Here is a 23406-nt window from a genome sequence, read left to right on the forward strand (position 1 = left end):
TTTACTCTGTGAGCGGCTTAGTTCCTATCAAGGGCATGGATCCAGTAAATTAGATCTCACAGAGCTGCACAAACCTATCAATGGTAATATGGGTATGTTGTACAGGAATTTTGTCCTCATTTATAATCAAACTTGGGGTACATTTTATGAAGATCCAAGTCACAAGTAACTTGCAGATCCTGATGCTCTGTTGTGTAATAGCAATGCTAAATGCAGTTCTTACACAAAATCAGAACAAGCCAAGTTGAACAGCAAGAGATGAAAATACCAAATCTTTGTACTCATAGGCTCACATCTCACCCGAGGCTACAAATTTGTAGCCCTAGGCTATAAATTATATATGTATTTCCAGTCAGTGCAACATCCCTTCGAATTAATTTACCGAGCAGAATTTAATTTTACTTCTACATCACAATCTTACAACTTAAAGAAAAAACTAGGCCACCTCCAATAGTTTTTTTTGGATCTTTGTTCCTATTTATCACAATAATAAAGAACTAGTTCACTGCTGGGGTCGAGCTGAAAAAAAAGGAACTCAAGCACCAAATACTTACAATGTGACAATAAAAGAGCAATCACTGCATTTGGAGAAGCACACAGGTAATCTTGAACAACAAAAAATAATTTTGGTTATGTCTTTAGCATACCCCTCTATCCTCTTAAGTTAATAGCGTTTGACTGATTTGGAACCTTAGTCATGTAATGCACAGTAACAACAAACCAGTTTTATTTTTATTGTTCAATGGCTTAACAGTTTCATTTTCCAGATTTTTGAATTAAAATTCAATCCTTTGCTGGATCGAATCCTCAGTCTTGGCTGCCTCTTGCTTCTCCAGCTGTTTGCTTTTCATTCACCCCTCCCTATCCCCAGTGGCTTGGACACATTACTTCCATATCCTTTCTGACAAGGTCCTCCCCTTCCTTGATTTCAAGTCTCTCACACATTCTTTCCAAAGCTCAATTGATTCAGCAGCCTCTATGGCCTGCTTTTTAACTGTCTAGATTTTCATTTGATGCTTTACCAAGGAATAGTATCATAAAGAACACGCAAAGGAAAATAGAAATGCAGAAAATAAAAATAATAAAGCAGAGAAGCCGGAATTAAATAAAAGGAAAATGTAGTAACCCAAGAGTAAAATTAAAAAAGGCAAATTAGTGTTTTGTCAATTGTGAGAACATAAAATCACTCTATTCAAAGTCTTGGAGATGAAGTTTGAAATAACAATTCAAACTTTTGACATTGGTTATTTCTGGAACTTTTTATAAAAAAAATACTTTATTATAAATACATATAGAAAAAAAAATGTGGATGTTAACAATACGAATTTGAGGAAGCCTTGTACCATATGAATTTACTTGACGTTTAAAATTTTGTTTGACCAGATTTGCATCCAGAAGAATACATATGAAAAACATTACATAAATAACTAATGAAATATACCAAGTCGCGTCCTGCATGCCATTGAGCTCCCACTGGTTTATAACTTTCTATGACAACTATTTGGAAAAGTGTTTGAATTTAAACTTGCATTGTTCAACAATCTGTGATATGTAGCTAGGCTCCAAGCAAATTACGGGTGAATTTTCAGTCTTGCGTCAAAAATAAATTTGGATAAAATCGCAGGCTTTCAACAGAATCATCCCGACATAGGTGGCCAAACTTCTCTGCTAGCAGTAGTCTAGATTTTAAAAATATAAAGAGGCAAAGATGTGATAGTATCCAGCACAATTCTCAAAATGTAGGATTCAATAATAATTTCTCACCTTTCTTTGGCTAGTAGTACAGAAATCCCCACAAGTTTAGCATACTCTTCAGAACTAAGGAAACCTTTTTCTGACACCTATATCCAAGAAGAATGAAACCTATTATTCGTTAGCTAGTTAGCCAGCAGATATAAAAAATATTAATTTAAATACAAATATCTCAGTTAGTTTATTAACAAGTTGTGAGTTTCTATTTTACAAAAATAGAACATCCAAATCCTAAATGCTACATGTCCCTCTGGAGAGAAATATTATTTTAAGGATATTTAGTCTCAGGCTGCTCAAGATCAGAAGTTGCAAAAGGTAGTGAATGCAGCCCAGACCATAGCAAAATCTTCACCACCCCCCCCCCCCCCCCACCCAATTCTACATCTCCCATTGCCTAGGAAAGGACCCATCACACCCCAGATACACTGGAGAAGGCTTAAGTGTCCTAATACATACACCAACAGGCTCAAAGCATTTCTTCCCACCAGCCATCAGACTCCTTCATGAACCCCCATAACATTACTGTCATGCTGGCCTCGTACCATGCCAATTGATTTTCCTTTTCATTGGAATCCCATACTTTCAATTCTGCATTTAATGTTAAGATAACCTATTGGTCTGTTTGCAGAAATGACAAATAAACATAAACTTTTCCTGCAACCGATTCATGGAAAGCTCTTCAGAAGCAGCTCATATATTTACTTCCTATACCAGGCAGGTTGTTCCAGTATTTTTCCATTCCATTTGTAATATATAAAAATACTACACATGACCGTGTTTAGGTATTTGATATAATTCAACTAATTGGTCGTCATGTTGTCATTTGCATCTTGATAAATCATTATCCTTTCTCAACAGTGCATTGTGGTTAAAATAAACCTTGGAAAATTCATTAGAATACTTATTTTAACAGGAAAATGCCTTACAGTCTCCAGTGCTGCTGTAATCATTTCATCTTCATTATGGGATTGCAGTTGAACTACCATAACCCCACTATCAAAAACACGCAATCTGTGGGGAAAAGAAATAAGTTTTATTAAAACATGATTTTGATTGTGAAAAAATTTACAGAATCTGCTATGTATTCAGAGTTTCATGCCTTCACATATGGAAGCCATTCCCTTCCCCTATCCCCACTATATTCAAATGAGAAAGAAATAGGCATTAAAAAAATTAAATGCACATGAAGGTCATTTTTCAGCATTTGCAATCATTTCCCTTTTTATGGCTGTGGATACCTGGTGCACTCTGGTTGAATGCAACCCTCACCTAAGCTTCCACTCTGTAGGAGCAGTTTATTCAATCATGAAGCTCACCTTCATCCTGGCAAGACAGAAATTCTTAATTCATTTCAGCTCCATTGCCTATGCTCCCCAATATCCCATCTCTGGTTGCACAGTCCCAGATCTAACAGATAGCAGATGTTGAAGCTGAATGGTAATCTCTGTAGGCTACTAAATACTCAATGCATTTATTCTTATTATAATGAGCATATGTTACTGCAACATTAACAAATGGTAAATAAATATCAGAAACAGTAAATAGGTGATACTTTTTCTTCTATTCCAAGACTGATCAGGCAAAGTCCAGATCAAAGAAGGAGAAAACTTGCAATCATTATATAGCATAATTCACAACCACTTGATGTCCAAAGCAATTATGATCAATGAGTACTTATTAAAATCTAGTCATTGTGGTAATGTAGACAATCTATGCAAAGCAAGTTAATGACCAGATAATCAATTCTAATGATCTAGGTTTACAGATAAATACTGAGCTGGTCATTGTGGAGCATTCTCTTGTTCAGCTTCAAACTAGTTATGTGAAATCAATTAGTTCACCTGAAAGAGCATTGAGGACCTACGTTTAACATCTTGTATCTTGCTTTAACATGAAGTTTTAAGAAATGTATATTAATTTTTTCCAGTTTCAAATTGGGGTAATTTAATGTGTAACATTGTAGTAGTGTTTTATTTTTAAACACAAGTACCTGTTTGGGTGCAGCAAGAAACAATTTTGGTGCATATACATTGTACTTGTGTACGATAACTCATTATCATTAAGGAAATGCTCCAATTACATGTCAGTTCAACGAACAATTCTCTTGTTGTGACATAAAACAAAACTGCAAATGAAATGTTGAGTAAGCCACAAAACTCATCATTAAATGGGGAAATAAATGTATTGATAGATGACATGTTAAATATACTGAGCACACGCATGGCAGAAACTGGCAGAATTAGATCGGACTCATGACTTGCCTCATTGGGAGCTTCAGTGCCTCAAACATTTTGCAAGCATTTACTAAATCTTCTGGGGAGAGAAGCTAATGGAAAAAGACAGAATTACCAAAGGAGCAGAAATAAAACAGAAAATCACTGCTTTATAGTTATAAAACATGAAGTCATAAAATGAACAGTGATACTTAAACAATTACATTTGGCACAATCTAGATTCTAGGTTTAATAATTTGCAACAGGAGGCACTAAACCAACCCTCTTTTAAGATGGTGAATTGCTCAAATAATTAAAGAAATCAAAAATGAACAATGGGCAGCACTCAGAATCTCAGTAGCAATGAAAAAACTGTCTTCAATGGAAAAATGGAAGACTCATATTTGAGGCCAACTCATCTGAAACTGTCGTTAGTACATTTTGAGTTGAAAGTACTGCTAAGTAACATTTAAGCATGTTTCATGATTATGAAAAGCAATGTAAGATGCTTGTTAATTGTCGGTCATAAGGCCTGGTTGTAAAGCCTCTTAAGTAACAAAATGTCAATTTGAGATTCTTTAATTGATCCAGTTTGCACCAAACGTGGTGTTCTAGAGCAGAAAAATTAATAATGCAAAGTACATGCCCTTGAGCCCACAGTGTGATGTTGACATAACCTACTCTATCAACTGCCTAGAATTCCCCTACTGCGTAACCCTCCATTTTTGTCTGTTCCATGTACCCATCCAAGTCTCTTAAAACATCCTATTATACATGCCTCCACCACTAATGCCAGCTGAGGATTCCATGCACCCACCACTCTCTGTGTGAAAAACTTGCCTTTTGTATTCCCGCCCTCCCCTCTGTACTTACTCCCAAGCATCTTAAAACTATGTCCCCTGGTGTTAGCCATTTCAACTCCCAGAAAGAGCCATTGGCTATCCACATAATTAATGCCTTGTATACCTCTGTCAGGATACCCCCTCATCTTTCATTGCTCCAAGGAGAAAAGACAAAGTTTACACAACCTATCTGCATAAGGCATACTCTCTTATCCAGGCAATATCCTTGTAAACCTTCTCTGTACCCTCTCTAAAGTATTCATACGTTTCCTGTGATGAGACAAACAGAACTGAACACAATATTCCAATATCTAAATAAACAGTGGAAAACACTGAGTTATAGCATTACCTCCATTCCTCGAGCGCGGTTCGTTAAACAATAAACCTCTGTCAATGCCATCATTCCACCTTGTTCCTGTAAAATTTAAAAATAGTTTCAAATATTTTCTTGCAAATCTCTTTAAAAAGATTAACATTATTTCTTTTAATTATAATAATAAATTCTTACATTTTCCAGATAAATTAAAAATTTTAAATTAAATTTAGATATACAACACAGTAACAGGCCATTTTGGTTCATGAGTCCGTGCTCCCCAATTTAACCTATACCCCCGGTACATTTCAAACGGTGGGAGGAAACTGGAGCCCCCGGGGAAACCCCACGCAGACACAGGAAGAATGTACAAACTCCTTACAGACAGCATGGGATTTGAACCCCAGTCCCGATTGCTGGTGCCGCAAAGGCGTTGCGCTAACCGCTGCGCCAACTGTGCTGCCCTTGTGGTTATCTCATTTAAAATATATTTTGCTTCGCTTAGGTGAGATGCAGCCTTGCATCAAATCAAACTGAGAAGGTGATTTTTGATCAGTTAAGGCTTGATACAAGTCTGTACTGGGATGGAGTGCAAGGTCGGTCTGTTAGTTTGGATCACTGCATGCATGTAATGGTCCAGCAAAGTTCAATGAATTTCAGAGGATACTCAAATTTAAAAAAGGATTCTCCATAATCGCTCTTGGATGATGGTATCAAAGGCTTTTGCAAGATAAAAGATTTGCATCCTACATTTTTCTTGGATTTTTATGTTGTGTTGAAATCACTCTATCCGTGTATGATATTAGCTAGTTGCCAATTTCCTGTGCTACTTCTGTTCTTATGCTCTTTATAGTGCCTTGAAATGCAACACTAATGTTTACTTTTGACTTCTATACCGTGATGAACACCCAAAGCACGGAAGTCAGAAATTGTTTGCATTTGTGGCATCTGACTTGTGGTCAGATTCTAGGATTGTTCACTGTTATCCAGTTGCCATTCTTATTTTTTCTAGTCTCTATATGATTCTAGTGCCAAAGGACTATAGAATAACATATACCAAACAGAGCAAGTAAATTTTGACCTTGACAAGTCACCATCAGAACAGACTACTTAGAAGAGAGAAAGCTGAAGTACCCTTGCAAGACCAAGACCAAATGCTCATAAACTTGGCTTTTCCCTCACTTTCTATTTTACATCAAGCATGGATATTGAAATATCTTGATACCAAATTAATCAGATTTGGAGATTTCAGATTTATTGTCAGAGTACATACATAACATCACATGGCACCCTGAGATTCTTTTCACCACTTATTGATAATGCAAAGACTGTTCACAGCAATAGACATGTAAACAAATAAAGAAATGTTAGCAGATAACAAATATAAACAAACTGTGCAATACAGAGAGAATAAAAATAATGAAGTGCACAAGGAAGAGCCCTTAAATGAGTCCCTGATTGAGTTTGTTGTTGAGGAGTCTGATGGTGGAGGGGTAGCAGCTGTTCCTGAACCTAGTGGCGTGAGTCTTCTGGCACCTATACCTCTTTCCTGATGGCATCAGCAAGAACAGGGTGTGTACTGGGTGGTGTGGATCCTTGATTGCTGCTGCTTTCCGAGGGCAGCGTTCCCTGTAGATGTTCTCGATAGTGGGGAGGGTTTTGCCTGTGATGTCCTTTTGACGGGCTTTACACTCAGAGGCCTTGGTGTCCCCATACCAGCCAGTCAGCACACTTTCCACCACACATCTGTGGAAACTTGCCAGGGTTTCTGATGTCATACCAAACCTCCCCAAATTCCTGAGGAAGTAGAGGCGCTGACGTGCTTTCTTCACGATGCCAGTGATTCCCAAATGATCACTGGATTGTATACCTCTGGCTTTCCCTTCCTGAAGTCAACAATCAGATCCTTAGTTTTTGTGACATTGTGTGCAACCATCCAGTCAAGTTCTCAATCTCTCACCTGTACGCTGACTCATCATCTTTCTTTATACATAACATAACAATTACAGCATGGAAACAGGCCATTAGGCCCTTCTAGTCCGCACCGAACCAAACACCCCTTTCTAGTCCCACCTCCCTGCACAATGCCCATAACCCTCCATCTTCTTCTCATCCATATACCTGTCCAACCTTTTCTTAAATAATACAATTGACTCCGCCGCCACTATTTCTCCCGGAAGATCATTCCACACGGCTACCACTCTCTGAGTAAAGAAGTTCCCCCTCATGTTACCTCTAAACCTCTGCCCCTTAATTCTTAACTCATGTCCTCTTGTTTTAATCTTTCCTCCTCTTAACGGAAATAGTCTATCCACATCCACTCTGTCTATCCCTTTCATAATCTTAAATACTTCTATCAAATCCCCTCTCAACCTTCTACGCTCCAAAGAATAAAGACCTAATCTGTCCAATCTCTCCCTATACTCTAGATGCTTAAACCCAGGTAACATTCTGGTCAACCTTCTCTGCACTCTCTCCACTCTGTTTATATCCTTCCTATAATTAGGTGACCAGAACTGCACACAGAACTCCAAATTAGGCCGCACCAACGTCTTATACAATCTCAACATCACCTCCCAACTCCTATATTCCATGCAATGATTGATAAAGGCCAGCATACTAAAAGCCTTCTTCACCACCCTATTCACGTGAGTTTCTACCTTCAGGGAACGATGTACCGTTACTCCTAAATCTTTCTGCTCTTCTGTATTCCTCAATGCTCTCCCATTTACCACGTATGTCCTATTCTGATTCTTCTTACCAAAATGAAGCACCTCACACTTATCAGCCAACTACCCAACTACCGTGGGTATTGTCAGCAAATTTGTAGATAGTGTTAATGTCATACCGAGCCACATGTTAAAATTGCCGATAGTGCTTTATATTGCACCTCTATTAACCCCACAACTAATCTGTTTTCTTCTCCCAACATTCTCACAAACTCCCTCTATCTATTCTATCTCTCATCTACATACTCCGGACAATTTGGAGTGGCCAATTAACTATAACCTGGACATTTTTGGAGGAAACAAAAGTAGATGAAGGAAACCCACGCAGTCATATGGAAATTTCACCCAAAGAGCACCAGAGATCAGGGGAAACAGCTTTAATGACTGTGCCACTTGCCACCTCACAGATATCTGCTACATTCACCAGGAACTCTTTGGTAGAGGTGGCGTGAAAGCACTCCAGAGCTGAGTTGAGATATCTGCAAGTTTTTATATCAAATATTTAATGATTTTATATAAATAATTTACAATTCTGAATGGCTCCATTTTTTGACTGAAATCATGTTTTTATTTGAGATTCAGAAATTATTCAGTAGAATTCTGATCATGGAAAGTGGGGCAAGGAGAAGAAGAAACAAAGACTTATTTACCTCTAACGGGGATTGCAACATTCCTGCCAGTTGTTTAGCTAATTGCATGTGGTAATGTGTTCCAGATCCATGTGTTTCTCTGGTAACTGGATTGGCTATTCCCATGCTCAGCAGATAGGATTTGAAACGGATGGTCTGTGCAACAGAAAACAATTTTTTTTAAATTTCACAATTTTCCTTATGCATTGGTGCTTCATAAACTCAATGGAGATTAACTAAAATTCTAAAATTTTGTTTGATGTATTTCTTACCTCATCTTCAGAAATGTCTCCCTGCTTGTCCTTAATTTTATTTGCTATTAACTTTGATAAGTCAACCATCTCTTTGGCCTAAAAAAAATCAATTTTTGTCACTTAATTCATGCTGAACACATTCTATAATTCATTTGTAAATGAAAATTTAAAGAAAAAACTGAAGCTGGAAATCCAAAATAAACAGAAAATGCTGGTAAACATTACAACTATTTTCAACTCGAAACCTTAGCTCTGTTTCTCTTTTCACACATGCTTCCTCGCCTGGTGAGTGTTTCCAACATTTTCTGTTTGTCCATCTATAATTCATTATTCAGATTAAAAAAGTATGATTTGACACATTTGACCTAAAGGACTTGGCAGTAATGAATACAGTACTAATTGATCAGTTGTGATTCCCGAACAAGCTTGTTTACAAAATACTTGTCAACAATTGGCAATGTGTGCTACACTGATCCACATCTGAAACAAATATTAATGCTTGTCACAGTTGTTTCCTGATAGATCTTAAAACATTTTTTTTAATTTTCATAATTTTTCCAAAGTGTATAAAATGCTTTGAGGTGCCCCACTCCATCAAATTACACATCATATTGAACTAAAAAGTGAGTGGACAACCAAGAAATACTGTCCTTTCTGGACTTAACAGGAGCCTGACCAGACTCCCCTCATGAAACACTCACTCAGAATGTTCTTGGTCTTTGTCGTGAGGCTCATGGATTCACTGACATCTTTGTGAACAAGAACCAATCCAAACAGAATAAATTAAACTTAGTTTCCAAGCTGCAAGCCAAAAATGATTGTGCCACTTGAATTTTGTTTATTTTTACTTTTCCCTTGGATTGGTGATTTAAACTAAAATTAACAGTACATGGTCTTTTGAACTGAAACCTAAAGCAACTACTTTTTCAAACCAGTGCTTTATTTTGCAATAGATTCTCTATACCTTTCACCACTATTTTATACACACAATCACTGTCAGATGCCAGATACTTCAGTTTATTAATGAAATAATAAGAAAAATTAGCTATTATTGTGGTAAATAATGCAGGTTGTTTCATGCAATATATAGTTTGACTGCAATTTACTTGGAAAGAAAGTAACAACTGAAAAAAAAAGCAAATGCCACTGTAACAATGGTAATAGAAAATGTTAGGCTTGTGAGGTTACCTCCTCTCATCATGAGGTAAATTGAAGATAATCTTTAGGTTAATGGAAATGCAACATTTCTGTCTCCTGCTTGGCTAAGAGCATTTGGAAATTGGCCCATATTTCATAGCATTTTGTTTGTGCAGTCATCTGTTCTTGAGAGAACGAACACAATAAGAACACAAGAAATTGGAGCAGGTCATCTGCAAGCAAAGGCAGCTCTGCCATTCAATAAGATCGTGACTGATCTTGCCATGAACTCAGCTCCACTTCCCCATAACGTTTCAAGTTCCTGCAATGCACAAATCTATTTGTGTCTTAAATATACCAAATGAGGAAGTCTCCACTGCTTTCTTGGGCAGAGAATTACAGTTTCACAACTGTCCAGGAGAAGCAGTTTCTCTTCATTTAGACCATCAGACTTAGGAGCAGAATTAGGCTATCTGGCCCATTGAGTCTGCTCTGCTATTCAAATCATAGGTGATTTCTTTTTCCTCTCAACCCTATTCTCCTCCCTTTCCCTTACAACCACTGACACCCTGACTAATCAAGAACCTATCAACTTCTGCTTTAAATCTGCCCAATGATATGGAGCCCACAGCCATCTGTGGCAACGAATTCCTCCCTCTGGCTGAAATGATCTCTCCTCATCTCTGTTCTAAAGGGTCCTCTTTTTTTATTCTGAGGCTAAACTCTTCCACAACTAGAAATGCCTTCTCTAAGTTCACTCTATCGAGGCCTTTCAATACTCAGTAGGTTGCAAAGACATTCCCCTTCATCCTTCAAAACTCAAGCAAGTACAGGCCCAGAGCCATTAAAAACTCATCAGATGTTAACCCTCTGATTCCTTGGATCATTCTCATAAACCTCTTCTGGACCCTTTCCAAAACCAACACATCCTTCCTTCAATATGGGACCCAAAACTGTTCAAAATGCTCCAAATGTGGTCTGACCAAGGCCTAATAAAGCCTCAGCATATCTTTGCCTTTACATTCTAATCCTTTCAAGATAATGCTATCCTTGCATTTGCCTTCCTTACAGCTGACTCACCATGCAAGGTTTTGGGAATCCTGCATGAGAATGCCCAATTCCCTCCAGACCTCAGCTTTCTAAATAGTCTCTCCATTCAGAAAGTAGTCTACACCTTTATTTCTTCTCCCAAAGTGCATGTCATATACTTACCCAAGCTGTACTGAATCTTCACTTCTTTGATCATTCGCCCACCTGTCCAAGACCCCCTGCAGTCTTCCTGCTTCCTCAACACTACCAGCCTTTCCACGGATCTTTCTAGCATTCGCAAACATGGCCATAAAACCACATCCAGATCATTAACATGCAACATAAAAGGTAGCAGACCAAACACTGACCACTACAAAACACCTCTAGACAGAGGCAGTTGACCAGAAAATGCCCCCTTTATTTCCACTCTTTGCCTTCTGCCAGTCAGCCAAATTTCTATCCATGCATGTACATTTCCTGTATCACTATGGGCTCCTATCTTGTTTGCCTGTCTCATGTGCAGAACCTTGTCAAAGGCCTTCTGTCCTAAATCTACCCTTCTAAACCTTGAGGCTGTCCTCTAGCTTTAGTCTCACCTATCAGTGGAAACAACTTTCCTGTTTTTAACACATCTATTCTTTTCATGATTTCATGTTTCCATGCAATCCTCTCATTCCTCTGATCTCTACCGAGTAGTCCCAGGCAACTCAATCTCTCCTCATAGGCTAACCCTTCATCTCCAGAATCAACCTAGTGAACCTCCTCTGCAACTGCTCCAAGGCCAGTAATATCTATTCCCAACTAAGGAGACCAGAATTGTTAATTGAAGTAGGCTTTCGCTAAGTAAAATGCAAACCACTTATTAGCTTGTTCTATGTCAAACATCTGTCACTTTATGTGAAACAGAAAATGGAGGAAACATTCAGCATACCAGGCGGTATTTGAGGAAAGAGATACAGAGCCAATGCTTCAAGTATGCTGCAATACATAAATGTGCTGGAACTCAGCAGGTCATGCAGCAATCATAGGGAAAAAAAGGGTAACCAACGTTTCGGGCCTGGGACCCATACAAGAAAAAAAACCAGACAGTCAAAAACATGGGGTGGAGGGAGGATGGGGAAAGAGGTGGAGCACAGACATATAAGAAAGAGGTTCTTCATGTACCTGGTAAAGACACTCGCTGCCTCTCCTGTACTTCAAAATCCACCAGATCCACTGTTCAACAGCCTGTTCTTCATGTATCTGGTAAAGTTACCTTTCACCTGTTAGATTGTGCTTATCTTCCTCCCCTTTCCTCTTCTCCTCCCCAACCTTTTTATTGAGGCATCTGTCTGTTTTTTGCAAATACCTGATGAAAGGCCCAGGTCCGAAACATTGGTAATCCTTTACTTCTTATGGGTTCCTTGTGATCTGCTGAGTTTCTCCAGCACATTTGTATATTGCCCTCTATTCCAGCATCTCCAGATGTTCTTGATCAACAAGCTGCAAGTAGTGTATACTTCTCTCTCCACAGATGTTGCCTGACCTGCAGATGTTGTCATTTTCCACCATTTGCAATATTCAGATTTCTTGTGTTTGCAGTAATTGATATTGGCTACCAATTATTTAGATATTGTGAGCTGATGAGGAAGCTTACCTTTTTCATTAATTTATTGAGGTCTTCAAAAGCCTAGAAATTAAGTGGGGAGAAAAAAAAAGTCAACTTACAATCACATTTTTTCCGGACAGTAACAGTAATAATTTTAAAAAATACACAAATAAATGACTGATTAATTGTAAAAAGATTAAAAGTGATAAACATGGCATTAAAGTGTGAACAATATGTTCAACGTGATGAGTCAGACTACACATCAAGTATAATGACTCATTCTGGGCACTCAGAAAGATGAGAAATATTCACATACCAGAAACTAAACAGAAAAGTCATGAGGCTGGTCCCCGCATTAGAGTGATCATAAAAGGTTGAAATGATTTCGGCTGGGTTTGACAAAATTGAGATAAAGGTGACACAGTGACATGGCAAAGGAGGTAAGTGTGTTGGCACAGTTCAGACAATGTTTACTAGACCTGCGAGAAAAGGCTGGAGAGTCAGGATTGTGTCTGCTGGAGTTTAGAACAGGGAGAGAAAACTTGATATATGGGTCTCCACAGAATGGATCTGGAGTGGTTGTAACAAAATCCAGAACTAGGGGTTGCTATTTAAAAATGGGAAGTTGCTCGTTGACAGTGATGAGGTGAACTTTTTCTCTCTATCTCACATAAAGGGCTACAAATATTCAGGTAAAAACACAATGCAAGAGAAAACTCAGCAGATCAAACAGTGTACTTTATACAGGAAAGATAAAGACACATAACTGACATTGATCCCTTCATCAAGGTATGAAAAAATATAGACAGGCACCCGAACAAAATGCTGGGGAGGAGGGGAAGGGGGAGGAGCACAGTCCCACAGGAAGGTGGTAATAGGGAGGGTGGGAGGGCACACCAGTAAACAGGGGGAAGAGGATGGCTCTGTGAATGGAGAGGGAAGGGGGTGGAGAGCTAGAGGAAAAAAGGGAAAGGTAAGTAGGTTGGCAACAACTGGATGTTAATACCAATCAATTGGAAAGTGTTTTCTCTCTCGCTGCAAACATTCAGGACTGATACTTGTTGAAAGCAGAGGCTTATCCAATGAAAGTGTAAAGCTTCATTAAATATATGATTCCCTTGCCATCAACTGCTTGTGGAGATACATTCACTTCATTTAAAAATAGATACATTTTCTTTAGTCTTGTGAACTACTAACATGCAGGAATACCATCTTCAGTAAAGAGAAAAGAAAATGGGGGCAGCATGGTGCTAAGCGGATGGTACAACAGTCTTGCTTAAACTTGTGCATCAGAGCAGAAACACCTTTTAGTTGCCACAACCCTCAAGAAATGCAAAGTTCTGGATCACACCAAACTGAGCATGAAGGTTCTGCACAAAACTAAGGCCAAAGGACAGCTCAGTTGAGCAGATTGCAGTTCAACACAACCCAAATCATTTAATTTCTTGTGAATTATGACAATTATTACACTGATACAAGAATCAATGGCCTGCGATTACGCAGAGCAGCCAAAATGGCCACAATGGAATTCTCCTTGGGACAGTTACTGAAGGACTATTCAACACATTAAAAGGTTTCTGCAGCTGCAGGGAAAATGCCCACCATGTAGACTGGATTGATCACATTTCAACAAACTATTATATTCTAGGCAACCTGCTTTTTGGATTTCCATAGAATCGTAGGCATGGTTTTACTACTGTTCTTTTGTCAGAGTTGCACAGCATAGAGACTGGCCCTTCAGCCTAACTTGTCCATACCAACCAAGCTAATTGCATTTAGCTGTGATCGACCCACATCTCTCAAAAACATTTCCAATCCCAGTATCTATCTAAGTGTCTTGTGAATGTTAAAATTGTCCCTGCTTCTGTCATCTCCTTTAGCAGCTCATTCCAAAAATCCATCAGATTGTGTGAAGAAGCTGTTATTCAGGTCTTTTTTAAAATCTTTCCCCTTTCACTTTAAACCTATTTCCCTACTCTGGGGAAAAGCCCATGACAATTTACCTCATCTATACTCCTCATAACCTTATATGCCTCTGTAAGGTCCCCCGCACCCTCCTCTGCTCCAGGGAGAAAATTTCCAGCCTAACCAGCCTCTCCTCATAGCAATCCTTTGCATGCTCTCCGTGTGACGTGTTGATTTCTTCCAAGTACATTGGTTTCCTCGCTCATTGCCAAGACCTGCTTGTTGATAGGGTAACTCATTACTGCAAATTACCCCTAGTGCAGGTGAATGGTATGAGCGTTGATGGGGATATGAGGGAAAATAGGTTAGGAAAATAGGGGAAACAGACTTGGTATGGACTCAGAGTCACAGGAAATGAGATATACAAGAAGCACCAATGCAAACAAATAATCAAACAAAAAAAAAACAAATATCAATTTATCATAGAAAATTAAAAGACATCATATTTAACTATAAATTATACTCTGTAACCTGTCAATAAAATTCATCTATGGGAACCAATTGTTTCTAGTTATTTGGAATGGGAAAAAAAAAATCAGACCTCAGTATTTCTAGCTCAATAATATTTTAAAAACCATACACTGGAGGTCACAAGCTGTAAGCTATTTCATGGTCTTAATTTTATGGCAGAAAAGACTCAACTCTCCTTTGAAACTAAATTTGAAAAGATTACCAAATTATGCAATAAAATAAAAATATATACACAAAAAATTATTTGGAATGACAGTGAAGAGCCTGTGAAAAGTTCCAGATCTATTTTTCCTTTATTCATCCACTAAAATTGTCCACTAAGGAGGTTACACCATGACGGAATTGTTCAGAGAGATTCTATGAACAAAAGAGAATGAGCACACACCTAACAGGAACTTCCTCTGATAAACAATACTGAACAGCAGGATTCTTATCAGGCACAAACAGTGCTGGCAGGAAACCTTTACTAAAACCTGGAGGGTCACTATATATGACACAATACATCTTTCAAAACAAAATAACTGGTCATATCTAAAAAACTTTTAAAAAAGTTCAGCAAGCAGTTTATTTTTTTTACAGTAAATCTTTGCTTGTGTTAGCCTTTGGACAATGGCAGATTACATTGTTCTTTAACCACATAAAATATGAACAATTTGTCAGCTTATTTTGCTGAACTCCACTCCTGAACTGGGTAGGTGTTTATATCACTTTACAACAAAAGATCAAAATGCTACCAATCAACTAGATTTCCTTTTATCCAATTCACACCAAGGATCGCCTACTGCTTAAAATAGTTAAATCACAGCAAATTTGGAAGCTCAAAACCTGTATTCATGAGGCCCCCATGGACCATCAGCAGGAGGCAGAAATGTCTGACCATGTTGTGACAGATCTTTGCAGAAATTCCTCAGGGCAGAGTCCTCCATTCAACTATCTTCAGTTACTTCATCAATGTCCTTTGTTTTATTTTAAAGTGAACAGACAATGCACAACAATCTTACAATTGATTTTTAATCTATCGATACTGTGAGACCAGCTGAGTTCCTCCAGCATTTTGGTGTGTTTTTATTACAATTGATACACAGTTGAAAGCTCAACGGTTCAGCCCTATCTAATTATGAATGGCAGGGGACAATTTGACAGTTCTTGTGAGGAGGAAATTCCTGGCATGTCCCATCCTTGATGAGAATTAGGCATAGCACCTGTCTGCTAAAGACGCGACTAAAGCATTGACAACTATATTCAGCCACAAGTGCTAAGGTCCACCTTGACATTGCCACAGTACAGAAGCCAGTTTGTAATAATTCTTCATGTTATCAAGAAATAGCTGAGAAATCTGGATACAGCAAGGCTTTTTGGAACCACTCCAACAGTGGTTCTGAGGATCTGCATTCCAGAACTAGCTGTGCTTTTGGCCAAGTTATTCCACTACAGTACTGGCATCTGCCTCTCCTATTCACAAAAAGCAGGGCAAGTCAAAATTCACCAATTATTCCAAATAATTCTATTCTCACTCATTAGCATTGTGATGAAAGGTGCCAGAGGAAGTGTCCACTGAGTCAGAGTGGGTGGAAGTCAGAAATAGGAAGGGAGCCATCACTGTTCTGGGAGTCTGTAGGCCCCCCAAGTAGCCCCCGGGACACTAAGGAGAAGATAAGCAGGCAGATTTTGGATTGGCGCAGGAAATGCAGGGTTGTACTTATGGGTGATATCAAATTCCCTAATATTGACTGGCACATACTGACTGCAAGAGGGATATATGGGCTTGAATTCGTCAGGTGTGTAGAAAAAGGATTCCTGACACAGGGTAATGAACTTGGTCAGGTAGCAGACCTCTCAATGGGAGAACATTTTAGTGAGAGTGACCACAACTCTCTTAGCTTCAACATAGCTGTGGAAAAGGATAAAAACAGTCAAAATTGGAAAGTGCTTAATTGGGGAAGGGTTCATTATGAAGGGATGAGACAGCAACTAGCGATAATAAATTGAAAACAGATGTTTAAGGGTGAAAGCACAGAAGTAATGTGGAGGAAGTTTAGGGACCATTTCTGTAGGGTTCAAGATAGGTTTGTCCAACTGGGGCAAGGAATATATAGTTGGAAAAGGGAACCATGTCTGACGAAACAGGTCAGGCAACGAGTCAAGGAAGCATACATTAGATATAGGAAGCAGGAAATAGGAAGGCCTCATGAGAAGCATATGGTAGCCAGGAAGGAACTCAAAAAAGAATTTAGGAGAGCTCGAAGGGGGCATGAGAAGACCTTGGCATATAGAATTAAGGAAAATTCCAAGGCATTCTATACATATGTGAAGAACAGAAGGATGACAAGAATGAAGGTGGGGCTGCTGAAGGATAAGGGAGGCAACGTGTCTGGAGGCAGTGGAAGTTGGAGAGATCCTAAATGAATACCTTGTGTCAATATTCATAAGAGAAAAGGACCTTGATCACAGTGAGGTCAAAACTGAACAGGCCTTTGTGCTGGACAATGTGGAGATTAAGGAAGAGGAAGTGTTGGATCTTCTAAAAAATATCAAGATTGATAAGTTCCTGCAGCCGGATGCAATATACCCTAGGATGCTGTGGGAAGTGAGAGAAGAGAAAGCTGGGGCAGTAGCTATGATCTTTGAATCCTCTTTGGCCGTAGGGTAGGTGCCAGAGGATTGGAGAATGGCAAATGTAGTCCCCTTGTTTAAAAAAGGTAACGGGAGAATCCTGGGAACTATAGACCAGTGAGTCTTAAGTCAGTGGTGTGTAAACTAATGGAGAGGATTCTTAAGGAGAGGATCTATGAGCATTTGGAAAAGTACTGTCTACTCATGGCTTTGTGCAGGGAAGGTCCCTCACGAGTCTAATTCAGTTTTTTGAGAAGATAACAAAAGAAATTGATGAGGGTAGGGTAGTAGATGTGGTCTATATGAACTTTAGCATGTCATTTGACAAGGTCCCTCATGAAAGACTCACCCAGAAAGCAATGAGTCACGGGATGAGTGGAAAATTGGCAGTATGGATAAATAATTGGCTTGTTGGAAGAAAGCAGAGAGTAGTAGTGGAAGAAAAGTATTCTACTTGGAGATCTGTGACAAGTGGAGTGCTGCAGGGATCTGTTCTGGGACTCCTGCGCTGTGATTTTTATAAATGACCTGGATGAAGAGGCAGAAGGATGGGCCAATAAGTTTGTGGATGACACGAAGGTTGGAGGAGTTGTGGATGGAGCTGAAGGTTGGTGAAGGTTACAAGAGGATATAGCCAGGATGCAGAGTTGGGCAGAAAAGTGGCAAATGGATTTCAATCCAGATAAGTGTGAGGTGATGCATTTTGGAAGGACTAACCAGAAGGCTGACTACAGGGTTAATGGTCAGTTACTTAAGAGTGTGGATGAACAGATGGACCTAGGGGTACAAATCCATACATCCCTCAAGGTTGCCGGACAGGTTGATAGGATAGTTAAGGCCTATGGGATACTGGGATTCATTAATGGGGGGATTGAATTCAGTAGAGAGGTCATGTTACAACTCTTTTTTTTAACTTTATTTATTCGTTCAAAATACAGATAGTAAATAACATATACAACAATAAACCAAAAACATGAACATTATAGTTTATAGAAAAAAAATGAAAAAAGAAAGAAAAAAAAAGAACCCCCCTCCCCCTCTTCAGCCAGCTCTCCTAAGGAGAGTCATAAAGGAAAAAAAAATTAAGGAAAAATTAAACATACATATTAAAATCTAATCAACATAAATTGAAATGTAAATATTCTGAATATAACAACCACTTAGTAATAAAAAAGCTATAGTTATCACGTGAAACATATGTAATTTTTTCCATTATTAAACATTATGTCCTCTCATTATGCCATCTATTAATATCAATCATATTTGTATCTTTCCACATACTAACAATACATTTTTTCTCTACAAATAATGCTAAATATACAAAAGCAAATTGAAATTTATCTAAACCCAAACCTCTCAGAGGTTGCAAACTGCCCAATAAAGATACTATCAGATCTAAAGGTATTTTAATCTTATACAAATTTGGATTTATCCCAACCCTTTTTATCCATACCATCCTATAATATTTAATACATGAATAAAATATAACCCTTCTCTGGTACCTTCATAAGAAAAGTCTCAAATTTAATCATTTCAGATAAAATCATATCGCTACCAAACACATTTTACCAAAGATCAAATTTAAAAATAAAGAAACAAAGAATTCTTATCAATACCATAGCTGTCCCTCATCATTACACTTAATCGAACCGTTTAAACCTTGAAAATTAAAAGTAGCAAACCTCAACTTTAACATATCTACTAATATTACTAAAGACCGTGAGCAGGAAAGGGCTTTGGCAAATACTAGAGCACATCGGATGTCCCCCAAAGTTCCTCAACATGATTATCCAATTGCACGAAAACCAACAAGGTCGGGTCAGATACAGCAATGAGCTCTCTGAACCCTTCTCCATTAACAATGGCGTGAAGCAAGGCTGTGTTCTCGCACCAACCCTCTTTTCAATCTTCTTCAGCATGATGCTGAACCAAGCCATGAAAGACCCCAACAATGAAGACGCTGTTTACATCCGGTACCGCACGGATGGCAGTCTCTTCAATCTGAGGCGCCTGCAAGCTCACACCAAGACACAAGAGAAACTTGTCCGTGAACTACTCTTTGCAGATGATGCCGCTTTAGTTGCCCATTCAGAGCCAGCTCTTCAGCGCTTGACGTCCTGCTTTGCGGAAACTGCCAAAATGTTTGGCCTGGAAGTCTGCCTGAAGAAAACTGAGGTCCTCCATCAGCCAGCTCCCCACCATGACTACCAGCCCCCCCACATCTCCATCGGGCACACAAAACTCAAAACGGTCAACCAGTTTACCTATCTCGGCTGCACCATTTCATCAGATGCAAGGATCGACAATGAGATAGACAACAGACTCGCCAAGGCAAATAGCGCCTTTGGAAGACTACACAAAAGAGTCTGGAAAAACAACCAACTGAAAAACCTCACAAAGATAAGCGTATACAGAGCCGTTGTCATACCCACACTCCTGTTCGGCTCCGAATCATGGGTCCTCTACCGGCTCCACCTACGGCTCCTAGAACGCTTCCACCAGCGTTGTCTCCGCTCCATCCTCAACATCCATTGGAGCGCTTACATCCCTAACGTCGAAGTACTCGAGATGGCAGAGGTCGACAGCATCGAGTCCACGCTGCTGAAGATCCAGCTGCGCTGGATGGGTCACGTCTCCAGAATGGAGGACCATCGCCTTCCCAAGATCGTGTTATATGGCGAGCTCTCCACTGGCCACCGTGACAGAGGTGCACCAAAGAAAAGGTACAAGGACTGCCTAAAGAAATCTCTTGGTGCCTGCCACATTGACCACCGCCAGTGGGCTGATATCGCCTCAAACCGTGCATCTTGGCGCCTCACAGTTTGGCGGGCAGCAACCTCCTTTGAAGAAGACCGCAGAGCCTACCTCACTGACAAAAGGCAAAGGAGGAAAAACCCAACACCCATCCCCAACCAACCAATTTTCCCCTGCAACCGCTGCAATCGTGTCTGCCTGTCCCGCATCGGACTTGTCAGCCACAAACGAGTCTGCAGCTGACGTGGACTTTTTACCCCCTCCATAAATCTTCGTCCTCGAAGCCAAGCCAAAGAAAGATATAAGACTAAAGACCAATAATATCTTTATATAAAAACTCAAATCATCGTATATAGGCCCTCCAATAGGAGAAAAAAATGTAAAAGCTAGATAAAATAAAAATTTTTAAAAAAGAAAAAAAAATTAACAAAAAAACTCCCACCCCCCAAAAAAAAACTACCAAAAGGTAGTAATCCCTGAACAAAATTTGGGTGTGGATCACCCACCAGTGGCTGATGACTAATAGAAACTAGAACAAATCTCTTCCTCCCCAGCCGAACAAAAAAAATCTCAAAATATCATAATAACATAAAAAATAAAATAAGAATAAGAAGATTCTGCTATTCATCCAAGAGGTTCCAAACTCGAAGATCACATTTCAAAAGAAGTTGGACTCTTTCCATTCCCGTTTTTCCCATTTCTTCCATTTCCAGAACAACCAGATTTTTCTTTAGGAGACAATGGTGGACTACGTCTTTGTTCTCTTATATCAGGCAATGAATCAGCAAAAATCATTGCTTCACGATCATCCTCAAAAAACCGAGATTGATAGTCTCCATGAAACACCTTCAACACTGCCGGAAAGCGAAAAGTAGACTTATAACCTTTACGCCACAAAACTTCTTTAACTGGATTAAATCAACCTCTTGACTCAAATCAGGGTAGAAAAAAACTCTGTTATTCTGAATCAATAACGGAGTTTGTCGTTTTCTCACATTTTGCACCGCCAGTCGAAGTATTGCTTCTCTATCCAAATAATTCAAACATCGAATTATTACAGGTCTCGGTGATTGACCAGGTAAAGGTGATCTCCTTAAAGTTCTGTGAGCTCTTTCCTGAAAAAAATTCTTGCCCTAATACTTGTGGGATCCAATCTGTAAAAAAACTAAGAGGATCTCGTCCTTCCATACCTTCTGGCAAACCAACAATTTTCACATTATTCCTTCTGCTTTGATTCTCCAAATAGTCTATTTTCCTCTCTAACTCCTTCTCATGTTCTCGCAATTCTATAACGGATTTTTCAACCTTCAACACTTTTTCTGTATTAGAAGCCACTTGTTGACATTCCAAAAAAACAGAGTGAAAATTTTTTAAATCTTCACAAGATGCCTCTACACATGTTTTAACTGTATTCAATTCTGAACTTATCCTTTGAGCCAACTCATTCATTATCGGCTGAATGACAGCATTTAACTGGTTACATTGTAATTCAGAAAAGCTCAGCCCTGCTTTCTCTAAGGTAGTGGCAGAACCAGGTAACTGCAGCTCCTGCTGCAACTCAACAACAGGCAGTTTAACAGTCTTACTGCGGGTCTGGACTCCAGCAACGGCACCCCGACTTCCTCAGGGGGTCGACGCAGCTCGGTGTTTTTGCAAAAAATCATGGAAAAGGTCGAATTCTTCAGGTTGGAGTAATTCCTGAATCGTTTCAATCAATGGAGTTTGGCATGAGGCCATGGACAGACATGTCGGCACAGGAGTGGGATGCAGAATTGAAATGGTTGGCCACTGGGAGTTCCCCATCATTGCTCTGGACAGAGAAGTGTTCAACGAAATATTCTTCCAATCTGCGCAGTCTCTCTAATGCAGAGATGGCTAAAATGGGAGCACTGGATTCATTAGATGATCCCCACAGATTTACAAGTGAAGTGTTGTTTCACTTGGAAGGACTATTTGGGGTCCTGAATGGAGATAAGGGAAAAGGTGTGGGGCGCAAGTGATTAGTGGTGAAGGGGTGAGTGGACAATGCAGTCACAGATGAAGCAGTCCCTGTGGAAGGCCTTCATTTCTTTCCCAATCACAGAGAAGGTCTCAGACCCCTTTGTTTCTTTCTCAACAACAGATCCAACCAGTCCTCCTTCACCACCTCTCTCCTCTGCCTGGCAGAACTTGTTCACGCTCTCAATAATTTTTTCCTCGACTCATCCCACTTTCTCCAAGACAGAGGGGTAACCATGGCTATCTGCAGGGTCCCAGCTATGCCTGCCTTTTTGCTGCCTGTGTGGAGCAATCCATGCTGCAAGCCTACACAGGTAAGGCTCCTCAACTCTTCCTCTGCTACACTGGCAATGACATTGGTGCTGCCTCATGCACTTATGATAAGCTTGTCAATGTTATCCACTTTGCTGCTAACTTTCACCCTGAACTCAAATTCATGGTCCATCTCTGGTAATAGTTTCCTCTTTCTCAATGCTCTGGCTCCATCTCGGGAGACAAACTTTCTACAGATATTTATTGCAAACTCACCAACGCTTATAACTATCTTGACAACACCTCTTTACACCCTGTCCCCTGTAAGAATTCTATTCCTTTCTCTCAATTCCTTTGTATCTGTCACATCTGCTCCAAAGATGAAGTCTTCCATTCCAGGTCATCCAAAATAAACTCCTCCTCCCACAAATGTGGCTACCCCCCCCCTCCCCTACCACCATCAACTCAGCCCTTACCACCATCTCCTCTGTTTCCTACACATCTCCCCTCTGCCCAAGGGAACAAGGGCAGGATTCCCCCTGTCCTCACCTACCACAACACCAGCCAAAGTATTATCCTCCCAAATTTCCTGCAACCTGATCCACTTTATCCTCTCCATCTTCCACAGGTTCTGCTTCCTCCATAACTCCCGTTTCTATTCATCCCTTCCTACTATTCGCTCCCTTGGTACCTACCCACTTGCACCCACATTTTCTCTCTCATCACTTCTCAGGGCTCCAAAATGTCCAAGTGAAACAAAACTTCACGTGAATCTGCAGCGGTCATCAACTGAATTCAGTTTCCATTTGGCCTCTCCCCATCTCCCTCTCTTCCCCATCCCTCTGTCTCATTTCCTCCAGCTTTCCA

The 23406-nt window shown here is 39.6% G+C and overlaps 1 protein-coding gene across 2 annotated transcripts in view; it reads right to left on the bottom strand.

Annotated features, from left to right (window-relative positions):
* Positions 1-705: 705 nt before the first annotated feature.
* Positions 706-23406, bottom strand: part of vps36 (vacuolar protein sorting 36 homolog) — a 68118-nt gene continuing 45417 nt past the window's right edge. For both annotated transcript variants that reach the window (XM_069891748.1, XM_069891749.1), the window contains 8 exons: positions 12535-12567; positions 8751-8828; positions 8500-8634; positions 5157-5222; positions 4014-4078; positions 2679-2763; positions 1765-1841; positions 706-1679 (listed from right to left, as the gene is read on the bottom strand). In XM_069891748.1, coding sequence (XP_069747849.1) covers positions 1586-1679; positions 1765-1841; positions 2679-2763; positions 4014-4078; positions 5157-5222; positions 8500-8634; positions 8751-8828; positions 12535-12567 — 633 coding nt within the window. In that variant the 3' untranslated portion in view covers positions 706-1585. The remainder of the gene's footprint in view (positions 1680-1764; positions 1842-2678; positions 2764-4013; positions 4079-5156; positions 5223-8499; positions 8635-8750; positions 8829-12534; positions 12568-23406) is intronic.

This window comes from Narcine bancroftii, chromosome 7 (assembly GCF_036971445.1).
Source record: "Narcine bancroftii isolate sNarBan1 chromosome 7, sNarBan1.hap1, whole genome shotgun sequence".
Lineage (NCBI taxonomy): Eukaryota > Metazoa > Chordata > Chondrichthyes > Torpediniformes > Narcinidae > Narcine > Narcine bancroftii.